Source organism: Artibeus jamaicensis, unplaced genomic scaffold (assembly GCF_021234435.1).
Source record: "Artibeus jamaicensis isolate MK-2021 breed Jamaican fruit bat unplaced genomic scaffold, CSHL_Jam_final scaffold_1019, whole genome shotgun sequence".
Classification (NCBI taxonomy): Eukaryota; Metazoa; Chordata; class Mammalia; order Chiroptera; family Phyllostomidae; genus Artibeus; species Artibeus jamaicensis.
The window spans coordinates 3548987-3571058 of record NW_026522025.1 but is presented as its reverse complement, the minus strand read 5'-3'; the positions used below and the strand labels follow the sequence as shown (position 1 = coordinate 3571058).

The 22072-nt window shown below is 37.9% G+C and overlaps 1 protein-coding gene across 1 annotated transcript in view; it reads right to left on the bottom strand.

Moving 5' to 3' along the window:
* The window catches only part of ZYG11B (zyg-11 family member B, cell cycle regulator), a 77446-nt gene that overhangs the window by 45251 nt on the left and 10123 nt on the right, over positions 1–22072 (bottom strand). Inside the window, exons 2-3 of the mRNA XM_037158328.2 lie at positions 9952–10117; positions 367–1121 (exon numbers count right to left, since the gene is read on the bottom strand). Coding sequence (XP_037014223.1) covers positions 367–1121; positions 9952–10117 — 921 coding nt within the window. The remainder of the gene's footprint in view (positions 1–366; positions 1122–9951; positions 10118–22072) is intronic.

The window sequence follows — 22072 nt, the reverse complement described above, 5'->3', positions numbered from 1 at the left end:
GCCCAGTTCCCTGCAGGCCAGTTCCCAGCAGGGGACGCACGAAAGGCAACCATACATTGATGTTTCTCTCCCTCCCTTCCCCTCTAAAGATAAATAAATAAAATCTTAAAAGAAAAAAAAGAATGATACCTACTTATAAATAAAGAAATGGAAACTCAAAAAGTTACATCATAGCTTGCTCTGTGTCATAAAGTAAACAAGTCCTTAGGACTTATAATTAGGATTTTGACTCTAAAGCAAGATCTTTTCTCTACACAATGCTCTGTTTCATGAATATGTTCCAATTATCATTACACATTCACCTTAATGTAGTCTTACACAAGACACTGGCCAGCCTGACAAAATAACACATTTTTAAAATCTAACCTTCAAATGCCCTCCGCCTGTGAGGAATTCAGAGTAACCAGCATCAGTGGCCAGCAAACCTACAAACTGCATGCTGGGCCGTTGTTGTATAAAAGCTTCAACAGCTTTATCTGTCACGTGCTTTCTCCCGGAAACATCCAGGGAGACGAGGTTAGGAAGGATGTCCTTTTGTTCAAGTAAACGAAGAGCTATGTCTGATGTAAACTGTTTATCATCTGAAATATCAAGATGGTTCAGATGTTTTAGTTCTCGAACAACATCCAGTATCTGGGTAGTTGTCATTTTTAAACATTTCAAGTGGTGCATGGTAAGAGACTTGAGTCGGTCTTTGCAGGCAAGCAGAGCTGTGATGTCTGTGATCGAGGTGTTAGAAATATCCAGGCTCTCTAATCTTGGCAATGAGGCAACTTCGGCCAGGTCTTCATTGTAAAAGAGAACATTAGTGATGCTTAATGCTCGAAGGCCAGAAAGCCGGCTGAAACACCGCTCATAAGGATCTTCAAGGGACAGAGTTAATGAGTTCAGCACCAGGCACTGCAGATTCTGCTGGATCCATTTATTACTGCCAAGCCCGCTGATGATGTCGGTAATTGTGATGTCAGCATTCACACCTGTTGCATCAAGTTCCACTAACTTGTGGTGGCAGAATGCTTTCCGAAAAGCAACAGCAGAGATCTTGGCTTTGCGAATGCAAGCTCTCTTTAAGCGCATCTGGTTGCCCCTAAAAATACCTACAGTTCCATCATTCAGTAGACCTGAAAAAAACAAAAGAAAACAAGCAGCACCTTAACTTCTAAAAAAAAAAAAAGGTTAAAGAAAAGCTAAACTTTCCAGCATACTTTACATTTCCAAAGCACTCCCATGTAACAATATCTCATTTAATATATATAACAATTGACTTAGGTAAAAATATTATCAACAATTTATAGATGAGTAAACTGGGGCTGGGAAAAGTGGCCTTCAAGACCACAGAGCTAGCAAGTGGCCGAATCAGGACTGAGGTAGACATTACTGATACTAACATCTGGTTCTTCTTGTCTCCCAGAACACATAGACAACTACATTTCCCAGTCTACCCTACGAGTCAGATGGGGTCATGTCCCTGGTTCTGGCCAATAGGCTGTAAGCTGAAGCACCTGAGAGCATGATTTTCCATACTATCTTTTCCTGGTTTGGCAAATGAGGAGCCTTCAAGTTCTAGACAGTGTAGCTCTATGACAGTGGAGCTTTCATCAGCCTAGGTTCTAGGAAGACCATGGAGAAGAACTCTCCATGGACTTGCAACGTTTATGCACCATGAGTGAGGTGTAAACTTTGTGTTATGCTACTAGATCTGGGAGTTAATTTATTACTAATGCCTTTCTAGCCTATACTTTAAATTCACTGTAACACATTATTATACAACACAAACACATATCTACATACAAGTATAGTTAGCATAAATGTCCATAGTTTATTATTAAACCACTAGCTAATAAATATTTAGATCTAAAATCTTATTAAAAGGATCTAGAGATTATAGCACCTTCCTGTCAGATGAATTCTTTCCCTGTCAGTGAACACAGCAACATCTTAAAAAAAAAATCACTCATACCAAGGACCAGTAAGGTCTCAAACTGAATAAAAGACAATTTACAGATGTCAACATGAGATAACAAAAATGTTAAAATTATTTGACAGCCCTGACTGCTGTGGCTCAGTTGGATGATGGGTGTCATCCCCCAAAGCAAAAGGTCACCAGTTCGATGTCATTCAGGGCATATGCCTGGGTTGCAGGTTTGGTCCCCAGTCAGGGTGCATATGAAAGGCAACCAATTGATGTTTCTCTCTCACACTGATGTTTCTCACCCTTTCTCCCTCCCTTCCCCTCTCTCTAAAAATAAATAAATAAAATCTTTTAAAAATTATTTGACAAATATTTCAAAAGCGCCATCATAAGAATGCTTAAGTGAACAATTACAAACATGCTTGAAACAAATGAAAGACTCAGAAAAAAATAAAAGATGTAAAGATAAACCAAATGGAATTTTAGAACTGAAAAAATACAATAATCGGGTTCAACTAGATGGGAAGGAACAGAGGAAAGAATTAGTAAACTAAAAGATAAAACAATAAAAATCACTCGAATCTATACAATGGAAAAAAATAATACACTGGAAAAAATTGAACAGAGCTATTTGTGTCACTGAACTCCCAGGAAGGGAGGACAGCAAGGGCAGGGCTAAAAAGGGGCTTAAATAAATAATGGCTATAAACCTACTAGAATAGCTCAAATAAAGACCAGTAATAACACCAAAGGCTGGCAAGTGCGTGTAGAAAATGGATCAGTCACATATTGCTGGCAGGAGTGTAAAATGGTACTACCACTCTGAAAACAGTTTGGCAGTCTTAAAACCTAAACATGCAACTACCATGCAACCAGCAAGAGCACTGCTGGGTATTTACCCCAGTGGATGAATGGCTACACAAACTGATGTACTTCATGACATGGACTACTACTCAGATATAAAAAGGAATGAATTGATATACACAATAATCTGGAGGAATCTCCAGAACAAATTAAACTGAGTATAAAAAGCCAATCCCAAACGGTTATATACTGAATGATCACATTTATATAACATTCTTGAAATGAGAAAATTACAGAAATGAGAACAGAAATGGTTGCCAGGGCTTACAGAGGAGGAAGGGGCAGAAGAGAAATGACTGTGGCTATAAAAGAGCAACATGAGGGATCCTTAAGGAGATGGAAATCTTGACCACATCAGTCTCAATAACCTGGCTGTGATAATGGTTTTACAAGACACTACCCCTGAAAAAAGAGGATATCATCATCTGTATGACTTATTACCACTCTATGTGAATCAACAACCGTCTCTAAACTATGAAGTTTAATTTTTAAAAAAGTGATCACTACAGAAAATTTAAAGATGCGTTGACACGGAATTAAGGAAATTCCATCTGATGGCTTCAATTTTCTTGCTAAGAGTAAATGATAGGAAGTCCAAGAAGAGCAAAGAACATCTGAAACAACTTGTTAGGAGCACTAATGATGGTCAGAGAAATGCTCAGGAATTCCTGGGCAATGCTGAAGGGCCTTATCGCTATATTACTCACCTGCCTGCTTCTCATCATTCAGGTCTCAGCCTAATTACCACCTCCTTGGAGAAACTTTCTTTCACCATCCAGGCTAAAGTAGATGCCTTCCTTTTCTACCTTCCCTGAGAACTATGTTCTTTCTCCCTCAGAGGGTCTATCACAATTTGTAATTCCACATTTGTTTGCTTCTTAGTTATGCCTCCCACCGGACTATACACTTCATGAGAGCAACATTTACGTTGTAGTCAACACTGTACACTCAGCACCTGACATAGTGGTCAATAATCTTCTTCTCCTCTGGAACTTCCTTCTTATACATTTTACTTATACTGAACCTCTTCTGCACTTACTAGTAACTCCTTTCACACACATGTTAAGGATCTTCTGTTAAGGATGCTTGTGAAAAAAAACAAAAATGGTAATAGACCTTAAGTTAAGATCACTGTTTTCCTAGTTTATGCCACAAAATAAATCTTTTAAATGCTAATTTTTTAATGCTAAACCACGTTTTTATTTTTTTATTATTTTTAAAAGGTTTTACTTATTTATCTTTAGAGGGGAAGGTAAAGAAAGAGGGAGAGAAACATCAATGTATGGTTGCCTCTCATGTGTCCCCTGCTGGAAACTGGCCTACAGCCCAGGCATGTGCCCCCACTGGGGATTGAACCGTGATCCTTTGGTTTGCAGGCCCATGCTCAATCCACTGAGCTACACCAGCCAGGGCTAAACCATGTTTCTAAATGCTAATTTTATTTTTTACAGCTGAAACTTCAGATTCTTCAGTTAATTAAGATTGATTTTAGCCCTGGCTGGTGTAGCTCAGTGGCTTGAGTGCGGGCCTGCGAACCAGACAATCGCGGTTCGATTCCCAGTCAGGGCACATGCCAGGGTTGCAGGCAGGTTCCCTGCAGGCCAGTTCCCAGCAGGGGATGCACGAAAGGCAACCATACGTTGATGTTTCTCTCCCTCTCTCCTTCCCTTCCCCTCTAAAGATAAATAAATAAAATCTTAAAAAAAAAAAAGATTGATTTTAATCTTAGTGACTATTGCAGTGCCTTACAAATTTTGCTCTTAAATTTTGACATTGTATACATATATTTAATAAAATGGGTTACTCCTGGTCTATTTGGGTCAGTCCACATCAAGTGAATTTTTCTAATAACTAAGTTTAAGTGTCTATATTTGAAAGTAATGGAATTAAAAGAGCAAAGAAATTAAAATTAAAAAAGACAAAAATAGACCTGTGTTTGAGTTCTGGTTCCAATATTTATTTGTTACTTGACACTAGACAAATTAGTCCACAAGTCTAAGATTCCTTATCTGTAAAACGTGAATAGTTATAGCTTCCTCACAGGGAATGCTATAAAGATATACATAAAAAGCATTTTGCAAACAGAAAGCACTACACAAATGTCATTAACTATATTACATGAAAGAAATCTTTCTACATCTTTTCCTTCTTTCAAAAATAAACATACTTAAGAGTCATCTATCTTTTTCTATGGCCAATCATTGTACTTGCTACAATGTATTTAAGCTAAATCTTCCTTTGCTGTTCATTTGATCTACTTGGGTTGCCATAGGCAGACTTCAGATTACCAATTCTTAATTTGCTGTGGTCAAAGAACAAAGGTAATCAGAACTGTGTATATTTAAGAATCAATATTCTAAATGAAGGTTCCTCAAGGGTTTTTTTCAAGGAGTAAAGTACAGAAGTCTTAATGTGAGGATTTTGCCCCAAAGCATTTTTTAAATTTCTTCCTGGTTTGGGCTACAGACAGCTGAGGTGACCAGGAATGTTATGACCTCCAGGTAAGTGACCCCCCTAGACTGGAGGCATAAACCCTCAATCACTTAGAAAGTGGCTATACAAGGATGTAATCCATGTTCCAATTTAATCTCAAACCCGAATATGTCAAGGTGCATCAGTTTAGGGTAGACACACACATTATCATTAGATGGCAACATCCTTATTCTGATTCCTAGCTTGTAAATGCACAGTTCCTAGAAAGTTTTGAGCACTGAGGCACGAATTGATAGAATGACCAAAGATTACAGTATGAGAATTATAGATCCCAATAAGTAAAACTTTCACATCAGGTTTATTTTAATAAAGACTATTACTAATATCAGTAATCCTTTGAATTGGGTAAATAAGTAAAAAATTTTAAGTGTAAATAATATTTTCTAAAATCATGACGCTATGAGAAAAATACAATATCACTAATTTTAAAAGAATTCTTGGAACTTTTTCCCCATTTGTTGAGATAATTTTCAAACACAGAGAAAAAGTTATGAAACAACTTTTTAAAATTGTGACAAGAATTGGCAATATGTTCTTTTTTTAAAAGTATGTTCATTGATTTGAGAGACAGAGAAATGTCAATGTGCGAGAGAAACATTGCCCCAATCAGGGATCAAATCTGCAGCCTTGGTATATTCCCTGACCAGGAATTGAACCCACAACCTTTTGGTATACCAGATGATGCTCTGAACAACTGAGCCACACCTTCCTGGGTGGCAATATGTTCTTTTGCACAGAATCAGTAGTATCCACTCTTGATTATTTGAAGATGAATATAATTTTTTTCAATTAATTTTTTTATCTTCACCTGGGAACGTTTTTTTATTGCTTTGAGAGAGAGAAACATCAATGTGAGAGAGAAGTATTGATTGGTTGCCTTCCATATGCACCCAGACCAGGGATCATATGTACCCAGACTGGAGATCGTACCCACAACCTAGGTATGTGCCCTGACTGAGAATCGAACTGGTAATCCTTTGGTTATGGGACAACACTCCAACTGAGCCACAATGGCTAGGACAGATATAATTTTTACAAAGAGATTAAATAATCTGGAACACTTTTTGGTGAATACGGCAGGTAATCACATTGGGGTAATACGAATAGGGGTGGCACGTTATTTCTCTGACCCTCAGTTTCCTTATCTGAAGGTAGTTTCAAAAGAAGTAGAAAATACATTTTAATCAAACCTATAGCCTAAGACACTAGTCTTGAGAAAAATTACTTGGTTAGACTGACTTACGAACTATTGTACTTCCATTATTTTATCCATTTAGGCAGTTGCCACTGTACTTTATTATAAAATAATAAGCATCCAATACAGGTTAGTGGCTATCATTAGCTAATAATAGTTGTCTTTCAAAAGGCATCTCGCACAGTTAAAACTTTAACATTTACTCTTGATTTACAAGACTAGTTATATGTATATATATATTTAAGTTTTTAAAAATTTTACTCATTGATTTTATAGAGGAAAAAAAGAAGAGAAACATTGGTTTGTTGTTCCACTTATTTATGCATTCGCTGGTTGACTCTTATATGCGCCCTGACTGGAGATCACACCCACAAGGTATATGTGAATGACACTAACCAACTGAGCTCTACCTGGCCAAGGCCTAAATTTAAATTGAATATGTTCAGGACTTCCGCCAAGATGGAGACGTAGGTGGAGGAACCACCTTGCCTCTGTGCACAACCAAATCTAAGAACAACTATTTTTAACAGCAGTCACAACCAAGCCACAAGGAAAATCGACAATACGGAGTCCAAAGGACAACTAGATACTCAGCTGGACCGGTAGGAGGAGTGAAGCCAGCAGCGGGACAGGTTAGCGAGAAAAAATTCCCGGGTGGTGCGCGGTGAGCATGCAAGCAGCCGAAAGCGCTGATCGAGAGCAAGCGCTGATCGAGAGCGAGCTAGCTATGGGAGTGCACAGGGAAGAGGCGCGGAGGGCTGTCTGGGGTTGGTGGCGCATCTGCGTGCGGAGAAACCAGTGAGAAGGGAAGCCTGCTCGGGGCAGCAGGCTCGCACAATTCCGATCAGAGAAACAAGCCGGAGGCGTGAGGTGTGACTGGACGGGCTGGGCTAGCGGAGAGGACCGCCATTGCTCCCTCTCTGACCACGCCCCCACACACAGCGTCACAAACCAGCGACCTGGGTCTCCCCGTCCTGGTAAACAACTAAGGCTTCGCTCTGCTACTTAACAGCACGAATAGACCAAAAATGGCTCTAGGACAACTCAGAGCACCAGAACCGATCAATCTAAGCGATGAAGAAATAGCCAGTCTTTCAGATGCACAGTTCAAAACACTGGTTATCAGGATCCTTACAGAACTGGTTGATTTTAGTCACAAATTAGAGAAACATATGGAAGCTAAACTAATTGAAATGAAGGGAAATACACAGGAAACCAATAGTAATGGAAAGAAAATTCGGACTCAAACCAAGGGAGTGGACCAGAAGGAAGAAAAAAATGATCAAACACAAAAGAATGAAGAAATAAGATTTCAGAAAAATGAAGAGAAGCTTAGGAACCTCCAGGACATCTTTAAACGTCCCAACATCCGAATTATAGGGGTACCAGAAGGGGGAAAGGCACAGCCACCAGTGGAAAACTTATTTGAACAAATAATAAAGGAGAATTTCCCCAAACTGGCAAAGGAAATAGACTTCCAGGAAATCCAGGAAGCTCAGAGAGTCCCAAAGAAGTTGGACCCAAGAAGGAACACACCAAGGCACATCATCATTACATTAGCCAAGATTAAAATGAAGGAGAGAATCCTAGAAGCAGCAAGAGCTAAGGGGACAGTCACCTACAAAGGAGTTCCCATCAGACTGTCAGCTGATTTCTCAAAAGAGACCTTACAGGCAAGAAGGGGCTGGAAAGAGGTATTTCAAGTCATGAAAACCAAAGATCTACAACCAAGATTGCTCTACCCAGCAAAGTTTTCATTTAGAATGGAAGGACAGATAAAGTGCTTCTCAGATAAAATCAAATTCAAGGAGTTCATCATCACCAAGCCCTTATTATACGAAATGTTAGAGGGACTTACCTAAGAAAAAGAAGATAAAAAAGATGAACAGTGAAAGGACAGCAAACTCACAGTTATTAAGAACCATACCTAAAACAAAAGCAAACTAAGAGGACAGCTAGATCAGGAGCAGAACCATAGAAATGAAGATCTCATGGAGGGTTAGCAACAGGGGAGTGGGAGGAGGGGAAGGGGGGAGAAGGTACAGAAAATAAGTAGCATAGACAGTAGATAGAAAATAGATAGGGGGGAGGGTAAGAATAGCAGGGGAAATACAGAATCAAAAGAATTTGAGACATGTGTTCATGAACTAAAGGGGGAAATGGTGGGGGAGGGGTGTGCAGGGTGGAGGGGAATGGAGGGAGAGAATAGAGCAAATGTAATGGCATAATCAATAAAAAAAGTTAAAAATAAATAAATTGAATATGTTCAATGTATATGTTCATATATATTTAAATAGAATATGTTAGCATAATCATTAAATTGAGACTAGAAACCTCAGTTTTCTTATCTGTAATGTAAATGGAATAATAATAGCTTCCTTTTTGAGAAAATTCAAGGAAAACATATAAAATGCCTGGAATATAACAGGCAATCAACAAATGATATTATTATTGCCACATTTTCATTCTACTTTATGGTTTTAGACAAATTATTTTTTCCTACTGTAAGAAAAGTTTTCCTACTTTGCCCTAGCTGGTGTGGCTCAGTGAATTGAGTGCCAGTCTGTGAACCAAAGGGTCACTGGTTCGATTCCTAGTCAGGGCACATGCCTGGGTTGTGGGACAGGTCCCTGGTAGGGGGGCATGTAATAGGCAACCACACACTGATTTTTCTCTTCCTCTCTTTCTCCCTCCCTTCCCCTCTCTAAAAATAAATGAATAAAATCTAAAAAAAAAAGAATTTATAAACCCTATCTATAAAGGTATTATATCTCTTTCAACTTGAACAGAAGTAAAAAGAATCCTTAATGTACATACCAGAATTTCACCGATGAAACACTCCCAATATATTTTTAGAATTTGTTTTTGAAAACAGAAGTACTAAATTAGCTATGATTTCCCATTTCAGAAGTTAAAAACAGAAACTATTTTTGCTATAAGAGTATTACTGATTTTCCTGCTGCTAAATAAACATATAAGGTATTTTTTTTACACCAACTGATTTCTAAACGATATTTTGAAAGAGAAGTTATTTTTGCCATGAGAATGGCTTCTCAAAGCAAAAAAAAAAAAAGAAGAATGAAAAAATAATTTGCCGAGGCTTGGCCACGTAGCTCAGTTAGTAGGAGCATTATCCTGTACACCAAAAGGTTGCAGATTCTAATCCCTGGTCAGGGCACATACCTAGATTGAAGGTTCTATCCCCAGTCAGGGCATATGCAGGAGCCAACCAATAGATATTTCTCTCTCACTTTCTAAAATCATTAAAAATACTGAGCGAGGATTTAAAAAAAAGTAATTTGCCCAGATTAGGGAAAAAAATGCTTATTTCAAAATACACAAAAGTGGCAGGGTAGGCAAAGATAAATAAATTTCTTTTCCTGTACTCAGGCTCACCTGGCCTTTTCTGTTATTGCTAAGAAAATAATCAAATGACCAGAGTAGCACTTCAAAATCCAATATCAATTAACAGCACAAACTTTTTTACCATGAAAGGCCATGGTCTGAAGCAGTCGGTCAGCCACTTCCTGTGGGAATACTCCAGGTTCTTGCAGACACAATGTTCCATCTTGTCTTGCTGAACAGAACTTCTCAAGGTGCGTAGTCAGGAAATTCAAGCAGATATCAAGTAAGGAATAGGGAGATGCCTCCTCCTTGCAGCCCAGGAAGAAACACAAAGGGAACACAAAAGCCAACAGTTAGCTTCCTGAAAAGTAGAGAACAAAATATTCATTCCCATATTCAACAAGTATTTTTATTCAGTGTGTACCATATGCTAGATACTGTGTTAGGTAATACATCACATGATCCATGTTTTCAAGAAGTAGGCAAACAGAAACGAATATTTACATAAAGCCTATTAATACTAGAGCATATTGGGTAGTACGTAAGCATATAGCACAGTACCCTAATAGGTCAAGGATGGTCAGGAAAGACCTCAGAGATCACAGCAGATTGATTTTCCTAAATTACCACCTATGACCTCTCCACTGCTGAAACCTTCAGTGGCCTTCTGTGGGTCTGATGACCAAAAAAAAAAAACAACCAGCAACAAAAAGAAAAGCCCTTAGATTGTTAGATTGATGCTTGAGTTTGAAAATCTAGCTTCAATTTACTTTCCAACTTGATTTCCTACAAAATCCATATCTCTACCTATAGTTCAAATATGATCAATTTATTTGGGTAAAAGAAAATTCATTATAGGTGTTAGTATTCTCAAAAAAACAGAAAGTTAACCTGGCCCTGGCCGGGTAGCTCTGTTGGTTACAGCATAGTCCCAATATCCCAAGGTTACAGGCTCAATCCCTGGTCAGGGCACACACAAGAATCAACCAATCGATTTATTAAGTAACATAAATAACAAATTGGTGTTTCTTTCTCTTTTCCTCTCTCTCTCCAAAATCAATTTTAAAAAAGGAGAAAAGTTAACCCAGTTATTCCAGTTTGAGAAATAAAGACCTAATCAAATAAGCACAAAAATGTAAGTATAAAACTTTTATTTATAAACACTCTAAATGTCCCCAACAACAATTAATTATAATATAATTATGGTAGCTACCATCCATTAAGTGTTTTCTTTTTTTAGATTTTATTTATTTTTAGAAAAGGGAAGGGAGAGAGAAAGTGCGGGACAGAAACATCAATGTGTGGTTGCCTCTTGTACACCCGCTACCAGGAACCTGGCCCACAACCCAGGCACGTACCCTGACTGGGAATGGAACCAGCAACCCTGAGTTTCACCCTCAGCTGGAGGCTGACACTCAACCCATGAGCCAGGGCCCATTAAGGGCTTTCAATATGACTGTGTTGAGTGTTTTACATGAATTATTTATTATTTCACTTATTCCCCATCCCAAAGTAATTCCACTCCTAAGTATATGCCTAAGAGAAATTAAAACATGTCACATAAAAACTTTTACATGAATGTTTACAGAAGCATTATTCATGATAGCTAAAAAGTAGTAACAACCCAAATGTCTATCAATTGATGAATGGATAAACAAATATAGTATATCTATACCATGGAGTGTTAGTCATAAAAAAAAAAAGGGAATTCCAACACACCACATAATATGGATGGGTCTTGAAAAGATTACGCCAAGTGAAAGAGGCCAGTCACAAAAGACTACATATTATGTGATTTCATTAATATGAAATGTCTATAATAGGCAAATCTATAGAAAGTATATTTGTGGGCCCTGGCTGGTGTGACTCAGTGGATTGAGTGCTGGCCTGCAAACCAAAAGTCTCCAGTTTGATTCCCTGTCAGGGCACTTGCCTGGGTTGCAGGCCAGATCCCCAGTTAGGGACCTACAAGAGCAACTGATTAATGTTTTTCTCCCTCAATTTCTCCCTCCTTTCCCCTCTAAAAATAAATATATAAAATCTTAAAAAGAAAAGAAGAAAGTATACGAGTGGATGCCTAAAGCTGGAGGAAAGGAGGGTTGGAGGAAAATGGAAAGTGAATACTAATGAGTACAGGAGTTCTTTGGGGGGAATTTTATGATATGCAAATTAGAGTTCAATAAGAATGTCATAAAAATAGTTTATAAAACTGTAAATATAAGACAAATAAATACAACAAAATGTTAACAATAGTTAATTTGGGGTAATGTGCTATTAATTTTCTTCTCTGAATAAATCACACTTTCTATGTAGCAAGTTATTTCTATAATCAAAAAGTAAAATATTTACATATTTTACAGTTTACAAAGTACTTTCTTATTGATATACTTAATATTGTAATGACTAAGGTAGGTAACAAAGACATTATAGATGGGGAAAGAATTCATAAAAGTTAAATGGTTGGCCCCAGTGTGGTAAAGACTGTTAACTATTGGCTCTAATTCTGTTCTTCTCTTCTTCCACATTAATAAAACCTTTTATTTTTACCTGAGCACAAAACCACCTGCAATAAAGACTATATATACCTGTCTCCTCTACAGCTAAATGTAGCTGAGACAAAAAAGAAAAGTTCACAGGAAATGATCAAATTCAACTTCTGCATCACAGAACTTTGCCTATCCTTATTGCCTAAGTTGTAACAATTAATTCACTTTGCTTTTTTTAATCTAGAAAATGTACCATGTTCCTAAATGTTTAAAATGTATCACTCAGATGAAACAAGCTGCCCTTTTACCTCAAATTTCAAAGAAATCTACTTATTTTGTAGAAAATAAAAGTTGGGTAACTATCAGAGGAAAGGAAAGTGTATAAGCCTTCTAAGCACACAACCTTTAAAAGTCATTTTAGTAGAATAAAACCAGGCAGTAATATATGAACACTTAGAATATTTATGTCCTGTAATAATTAATTAATATTTAATTAATCATTCTAAAAACTTTTTTCCAATTGTTAAGTTTGTTCAGCAAGCCCTGGAAGGTGTGGCTCAATGGACTGAGTGCTGGCCTGCAAACCAAAAGGTCGCCAGTTCAATTCCTGGTCTGGGGACACACCTGGTTTGCCGACCAGATCCTCAGCTAGGGACGTGTGAGAGGCAACCGATGGATGTTTCTCTCGTACTTCTATGTTTCTCTCCCTCTCTTTCTCTCTCCCTTCCCCTCTCTCTATAAATAAATAATAAGTGAAATCTTAAAAACAATTTAAAAAATGGGGACTTCTGCCAAGATGGAGGCGTAGGTGGAAACACTTTGCTTCCTCGCACAACCAAATCTAAAAACAACAAAGTTTTAACAACAATAAACGCAACCAAATCACAGAAAATCGAACAATAAGAAGTCCGAAAACAATGAACCGCTCAGCTAAACCGGTGAGAGGAGCGAAGCCAGCAGTGGAGTGGGTGGGGCAAAAACAATTTCCCCAACCTGGGCAGTGCGCAAGCAGCCCACGGCATGATTCCCAGGCTCAGGGTAGCTACGGGAAGGCACAACGCAGCTGGCTGTCTGAGGTCACGCATTTGTGAGAAGATAAACCAGAGAAGAGACGTGCATTGAGACAGACCTCCAAGGCCCCACCGCAGGGCTCGCACATTTGCGCTCAGATAAACAGGCGGGGGCAAGCGGTGAGGCAGACAGGACAAGCGGAGAGGACCGCCATTGCTCCCTCTCTGACCACGCCCCCACATACAGCGTCACAAACCAGCGACCTGGGTGACCCTGCCCTGGTGAACACCTAAGGCGCCTCTCCTCATACGTAATAGGCACGAACAGATCAAAACATGGCTCAAGAAGAACTCAAAGCCCCAGAGCCCATAACTCTAAGCGACCAAGAAATTGCCAAACTTTCAAATGCACAGTTCAAAATACCGGTGATCAGAATGCTCACAGAACTGGTTGATTTTAGTCACAAATTAGAGGAACATATGAAGGCTAAACTAATTGAAATGAATGGAAATGCACAGGAAACCAATAGTAATGGAAAAGAAACTGGGACTCAAATCAAGGGAGCAGACCAGAAGGAAGAAAAAAATAACCAAACAGAAAAGGATGAAGAAACAAAAACTCAAAAAAATGAGGAGAGGCTTAGGAACCTCCAGGACATCTTTAAACGTTCCAACATCTGAATTATAGGGGTACCAGAAGGGGAAGAGGAACAGCCACCAGTGGAAAACTTATTTCAACAAATAATAAAGGAGAATTTCCCCAATCTGGCAAAGGAAATAGACTTCCAGGAAATCCAGGAAGCTCAGAGAGTCCCAAAGAAGTTGGACCCAAGAAGGAACACACCAAGGCACATCATCATTACATTAGCCAAGATTAAAATGAAGGAGAGAATCCTAGAAGCAGCAAGAGCTAAGGGGACAGTCACCTACAAAGGAGTTCCCATCAGACTGTCAGTGGATTTCTCAAAAGAGACCTTACAGGCAAGAAGGGGCTGGAAAGAGGTATTCCAAGTCATGAAAACCAAAGACCTACAACCTAGATTGCTCTATCCAGCAAAGCTTTCATTTAGAATGGAAGGACAGATTAAGTACTTCTCAGATAAGATCAAATTCAAGGAGTTCATCATCACCAAGCCCTTATTTTATGAAATGTTAAAGGGACTTATCTAAGAAAAAGAAGATAAAAAAGATGAACAGTGAAAGGACAGCAAATGCACAGTTATTAACAACCACACCTAAAACAAAAGCAAACTAAGAGGACAGCTAGATCAGGAGTGAACCATAGAAATGAAGATCACATGGAGGGTTAGCAATAGGGGAGTGGGAGAAGGAGAAGGGGGGAGAAGGTACAGAAAATAAGTAGCACAGACAGTAGATAGAAAATAGATAGGGGGAGGGTAAGAATAGTAGGGGAAATACAGAATCTAAAGAACCTGAGACACGTGTTCATGAGCTAAAGGGGGGGAATGGTGGGGGAGGGGTGTGCAGGGTGGAGGGGAATGAAGGGGGGAAATAGAACAAATATAATGGCATAATCAATAAAATTTAAAAAATAAATTAAAAACAATTAAAAAAATGTATGTTCAGCAAGGAACAAAGGCAGGTTTTGGGACTGCACAAACTTTTCCTTTTCAAAGAAACTCTCCCTTATCTCTGCTGATTTCTATTAGGAAGCATAAGACTTTTCTTCTTTTGGGAGGTGCATCTTCGTAATAGTTAATAACCTGGGCTTTGAAGCTAGAGTGTAAATCCAGACTTCGCTTGCTAACTGTGTGACAGTATCCAAGTTACCTAATCTCAATTTTCTCATTTTATGATAAAGATAATAGTAATACCTACCTCATGAAGTTGTTTTGAGGATTAAATGAGATAAAACAGGAAGCACATGGCTTGTATGGGATAGAGCCAGGATTCAAATCAGAAAAAATGGCTCCAGAGCCTGTGTCCTTATCCATTGCAATATACTACGTTGCAACTTTACTACCTCCGAATATATTATTATATCACCTGATACACAAAGCAGGTCTATGATGTGAACAACAATAATGATTCCCATTTAAAGATAAAGAACAGACAGGTATGTATCAAGCAAATGACAGCACTAGAAATGTACTCAGGTTATCTGAGATTTTTGCTGTTAGAAAGTGGAAAACCAGGAATCTAAAGAATAAGTGTAAATACTTTAGCAGGGTATTCAAACTGTTTTGTTAATTGGCCGCAACCTTCCTTTCTAGCCTCATTTTCCACATTCTCCCTGCAAATGTGCTACTTACTATACCCACTGAGTGTTCCTTAATGTAACCTGTTCCACAAGCACTGTAACAGGCATTTTCACACCTGAGCCTTTTTTTCCCAATTAGTCCTTCTATGTGGCAAAATCACACACATCCTTCAAAATTCAGTCAAACCTCACTAGCTCTGCCATGACTTCCCTAATTTTACTCTCAGCACCTGAGAAATTAAATTGCCCACTGAAACAGCTATTACATACTGAATCACAGCTGTGTGATGCCAGGGAGTAATTCAGCCACTTTATATGTGTATACAGGTGACCTGAACAACATGGGTTTGAACTACACTTACACATTTTTAAAAAAATAAATACTGTAAATGTATTTTCCTTACAATTCTCTTAATAACAAATTCTTTTACTTTATTGTAAGAATACAGTATATAATACATATAACACATAATATAAGTGTTAATTGACTTAATTTTATTGGTAAGGCTTCCAGTCAACAGTAGGCAGTTAGTTGTTAAGTCTTTGGGGCATCAAAAATTATATATGGATTTTCAACTGCATGAGGGGTTGGCACCCCTAACCCCATGTTCTTCAGTGGTGAACTTGCAGTCTTCAAAACAACTTTGTTTTGAACAAAGTAGGTAAACTAAGGCTCAGAAGATTAATTTACACAGCAAAGATAAAAACAGCCAGCAGATAGCAGAGCAAGAATAAAAATGACAACTACTATCTTTCATGAAACACTATGTCTCTGGTCTTGGTTCAGAGTTCTTAAGAAACATGAACTCTTCCAATCTCTACATCTTGTGAGTTAAGAACTGTTCCAATGTGCATTTTATTTATTTATTTTTATTTTTAGAGAAAAGGGAAGGAAGGGATAAAGAGAGGGAGAGAAACATCGATGTGTGAAAGATAAATCAATGATGTGTGATACATCAATCAGTTGCCTCTCACATGCCAGACTAGGGACCTGGCTTGCAACCAGGAATGTGTCCTGACTGGGAATTGAACCAGCAATCTTTGGGGTTGCAGGCCAGCACTCAATGCATTGAACCACATCAGTCAGAGTCCAATACGCATTTTAAAGATGAGGAAATGGGTTTAGGTTAAATATCTTCCCCGTACTCACATGGCCAGCTTATTGCTAAACTAGTACTCCGACTCAAGAATGAGACCAAAATCTGTATTTTTAACCTCTTAGCCACTATACTATAACATCATAATCATTATTGACCTCATACTTTTTGTTAATATATGCTGTTCTATATACTATAAACTCTGCTAAGTTAAGGTCTATCAGTGTGCCTATTCTACAAAGATGGGGACACTGAAGCTTCGAGGAGCTGAGTTATTTGTCCAAAATTGATACAGTTAATAAATGGCAGAGTCAGGATTAGACCCCAGGCAATCTGACTTTTGAGTTAAATCTGTGCTTTTACCAATACTATATAAGCTGCCCTTTATGTCTGACTCCAAAGCCAGTTTTTTTTTTAAATTCCATGCTACACCACCGTTATTTATGACTGTATCTATCTCCCCTACTAGGTCACGATGGTTTTTTCAAGTTTGAGGAAACTGTCCCTTATATATCTGCCAAAACACAGGCAGACATAATCACACTACACTTTGTATATAGTCCTATTAGTTACCCACCGTATAACTCTTATTTGTTTAGATGACCATCCCCTCCTCTAGACTGAGTTCAAAGAAAGTTAGTAGTTCCTAAATGGGGTTTTTTGGTCCCATTTAGTGGGGCAAAAAAACCTTTTAGCTTACTCACCCCTCTCAGTTCGCAAGTTATAGTGGAAAACATTGTTAACAATGAAGTACCACTGCAAGGAAACCTTATAGATATCTGCTCTGACAAGAAAATGAATGTTTTCTATTTGAAAACCAACACATACATTGTCAAAATCTAAATTTGGATGTTTTTATGTCAAAAGTATTATTGAGGCAAACATACATCACCCACACTAAATAAACCAAATAAATCACAACAAATGACATCAAATAAAGTTAAATTAATGATAATTCATCATTAAGATACAAAACTAACAATAATAAAAAATTACCAACTCAAAACAACATGGCTGATGTACTGATTACAAAGCTCTCTTCCAAGAAATTAAGAGACATTCCAACAAGTTACATTTGTACATATATAACAGGAGCTTTACAACATTTCCCAATGTCAGACTTTAGAAAAGGCGAGTCCTCCTCAGTAAACTCCAGTAGTCTGCTAACTTTACCTTTATGATTACTAAGTGACAATAATTCTTAGTAACTCGCTAAGTAGTTCTGTAGATGGAGCCCTTATAGAAGATAAAAATGAAAAGTCTGGGGAACAGCATCATTAACCAGCCCGTAGGAATTAAGGCACAGGTGGCCAACACAAGGCCCATGGGCCAATTCTGGCCCTCCACCTTGTTTTATCTAGCCTGGCACCTTGTTTCTACCCGGTGGCAGCGCCAAGCTCTTGCTTAACTATTAAGGAGTAGTTACACTTATACAGTCCTAAAATTACATTAGGCCCTTTGAAGTTAAGGACACCCCTGAGTTAAGGAAAGGATTTTTAGGACAGTTCATCATGCATCAGGAGGAAGTCTGTGTCCCAGACATTGAAAACCACTAGGGTTAGGACCCATGCCTTACATTCTTCCGTATTTCCTACTCCAAACACAGCAAATGCTCAGTATCTGTTGAGAAGTGAATAAATGAACTACCTATAAGCAGATTCCCTGCTTTTGAACCACTGCCTCTTATAAAAATACAGCAACATACCTGGGGGCCTGGGGCAATAAAGACAGGGTTCCCAGAAAACAGTAGAAGAGCTCCCCAAACAGCTTTTCCACTTGACTACTTTTTGTGGCAGGTTCTAATTTCTGAGCAAGAAAAGGTCGGACTCAGAGATCAATCCTCCCCACACACTACGGAAATGGCGCACTTGCACTTACAACAGTACCGTATCTTTCCATTGGCCTTCCAGGTCTTCAGAATCCAGCTCCTTATCTCCCTGACAACAAAGAGGATTACTACTTATCTACTGTTAGTTATTAATCCAGGTCCAGTATTCCTCCATTTACTAAAAACGCCTCTGGCAAAGCCGCTTTGTTTTGTGCCTCAGCTGCCTTATGCATAAAGTGAAATTTGTTAATACTTTTCCTTTCACTTCTTAAGGTTATTGTATCACATGAAATATAGGACATGAACATTTTTTAAAGATTTTATTTATTTATTTTTAGAGAGAGGGGAAGAGAGGGAGAAAGAGAGGGACAGAAACATCAGTGTGTGGCTGCCTATCGTGCACCCCCTACTGGCCGAATGACTAGCCAGAAACCCTGGCATGCACCCTGACTGGGGATTGACCCGGCGACCCTTTGGTTGGAAGCCTGAGCTCAAACCACTCAGCCACACCAGCCAGTGGGAAAATGTTTTGTTTACTGTAAGATACTGTTACCAGGATCACCCATCAATTAATTTTCCTTATAATTAGCCAAGAGAGACTTCATTGCTCAGATTCTAAAGGCCACAGGGTGTGTCTTTGAGGATTCTCATATCGACATTCATTAGTCCTATCTAAACCTTCTCATGGCTTTCTTTTAATCTCCCTTGACATTTTTTTTTTTGCTTTCATATATTCTCCTTCCTTGAAGTATTTAGTCATCTGCAACACTCAGCTACAGGCATTCTCAGTCATTTCCCCATAATTTGGATATCTATTTTGTTAGTTGGTTTCTTTCACATGTTTAAAAACTTCATTCTGTTACTGTATTGCTAGGATCATATCGAAGACGCATTTTAACATTCTGAGCTCGGCCAACTCCTTTCTACCAAGTAGGGAGGGTGGGGAACACTGGGAATTGACTACATATTATAATTGTATTCTACTGTTAGAGGGGACATATCTACTGCTGTTGATATGACAAAAATGAAAAGAATCCTCACAAATCAGGCATCATTTATTCCCAGAGTCCCATAAAATGTACCCAATAAATTATTTGTTCAATGAATTAGTGAGTCACCAAATGGTAACCTGCCTCAAAACTCATTTTATTTCCTTTGTACTTTATAAGGACATACCATAGAGTTTTTTCTTTTGGCTTTTAGACTTCTTTGGCAAGTGTTATTATCTTGTAACAGTGTAGGGAACAATCTATGACAGTAAATAAAAGTTCAAAACTACAAATTTCAATAAGGTTTTTGGTGCTTCTAATTAATCATTCAAATTCTGGTGCTTATAACAGTCTGGTGTGCAAAATAATTTTTTGTTTAAGCAACTGCTATCAGAGTCCTCAATTACTTGGAGCAAAAGCATTCTAAGTAATCCATAATTACATCATTGAAGTCATGAGGGAATGTCACCTACTTTTCTAACATTCTATTCTAAATAAGCTGAAAATTACATATTAAATATTTTCAGCAAAAATAGAAACTAGATAATAAAACTTTCTGATAGTAAAAACTCATTTTACTTCTCTTTGTAACACTATTACATCTGATATAAAAAGTATTAAAATTGTCTTAACTCCTCAAGACAGACCATGACTTTGGAGACTTTACAATCACTGAGTAAGGAGGTCTCTCTTTTGGTTAATTATAAGAAAAAACACACTTTATGGATGATGCTGGTAACAATGCCTTAGAGTAAACAAAGCATATTCATATCTTTTATTTCATTTGATACTCAAAATAACCTTATGAAGGGAAAGGAAAAACATTATGACTTTAATTTTATAGATAAGGAAGCTGAGGTACAAAAATGAAGAGACTTGGCCAGAGGCATTGTGGTTAGCAAGAATATTACACCTGGATTTGAACTCTACTGGTGTTACACTGCAGACACCTAGCTTTTCTGACCCTAAGTTCTGTCTTTTGTAGAATGGGAATAATATGGTACTAGTACTTATCTCATGATGTTATTGTAAGATGAAGCAGACATATGTGTAAAGCCCTCAGCGCAATGCCTGATAGAGTAATTACTCAATAAATGTTCCCTTCCTACCTACTAGACATGACGTTGCACAAGTAATATAAATGTATGTTTTAGACAGAGAAGACAGCAAGTTCATGGTTCTAAATCCTCAAGAGAGACTTTTCCCATCCAGAGTTCATATCCGGACAAAAATAGCCTTTTTGTCTCCCCCCACCATCAGGCAGATATTTTTCAGTCTAAGGGTAGTGAAAGGTACCCTTTCACTTAGTGATGCATTTTTAAATGCATCACTAAGGTAGACGCATTTAAAAATCCTGATTTTATGTAGCTGTCTCATTCCAACTCATGAATCAGGCTTAAAATCTCATCTCCTATCTGAAAGTTTCCTAAGACTGACAAATCCTCCAATAGAAAAAAAAAATAATGGCTCTGATAGCGCTTTATTTTTCTGTACCTGTGGATGATTTTTTTCCAAAGATTGGGCCAGAAACCAGGTGACTACAAAGATTACAACTTGACAATTTTATGATTAGAAATAAATTTTTTATTGACCTCTCTCAGCAAGACTGTATAACACTGTGGGTGAAAAGTGTGAGGTTGGGATTCAGACCCCCCTAGGTTAAAATGCCAGCTCTACCACTTACAAAACTATGTAACCTTAGGCAAAGTACTTAATCTCCCCAAACCTCAGTTGCAAGATCTGTAAAATTCAAACAATAACAACTATATCATAAGATTGTTATCAGGATTAAGGAAATTCTAAGTGAAAGACACATAGAACAATGACTGGCATATATTAACTGCTAAAGAAATGTTGGCTATTATTACAAAATATAAACTCCATAAAACAAACACTACGTTTTGTTACTGCTAGAACCTAAAACAATGCCTATACACAGTGGACACTAAATGTTTATTGAATGAATAAATGAACAAGCAAGCACAATTTTATTGTTAGATGTATTTAAAATAATTATTTCCCAGCCCTGACTGGTGTAGCTCAGTGGATTGAGCGTGGGCCTACAAACCAAACAACTGCTGTTCAATTCCCAGTCAGAGCACATGCCTGGGTTACAGGCCAATTCCCAGCAGGGGACGCATGAGAGGCAACCATATATTGATATTTCTCTCCCTCTCTCCTTCCCTTCCCCTTTAAAGATAAATAAATAAAATAAAATAAAAACTATCTCACTCATTGTTTTTTAAAAAATAATAAAGTAAAGTAAAATAATTATTTCCTCTTAGAGAAACAGACTGTATGTACAGAGAGAAATATAAGCCCCAAGTCCAGCCCTGAAATTAAAGAATAGAATTGATGTGCTTGCTTCAGAGCACATATACTAAAGAATGGAACTGAATGTCAGACAAGTGTCATTTGAGTTCATGGGTATAGAAAACTTCAGCTATTGACAATTTTTCACTCTTCATTTCTATAGTACCCCATGGGAAATCTCTCCTTTGTTTATGGGTGTTTTCCCCTTATATTTTCTACTACTAATTCAATCAAGTCAGACTTCCAGGAATAAATACTAACATAACCTTAGATATACCTAATCTTTTCCTTCCCCAAACACAATCACTTCACAAATGAG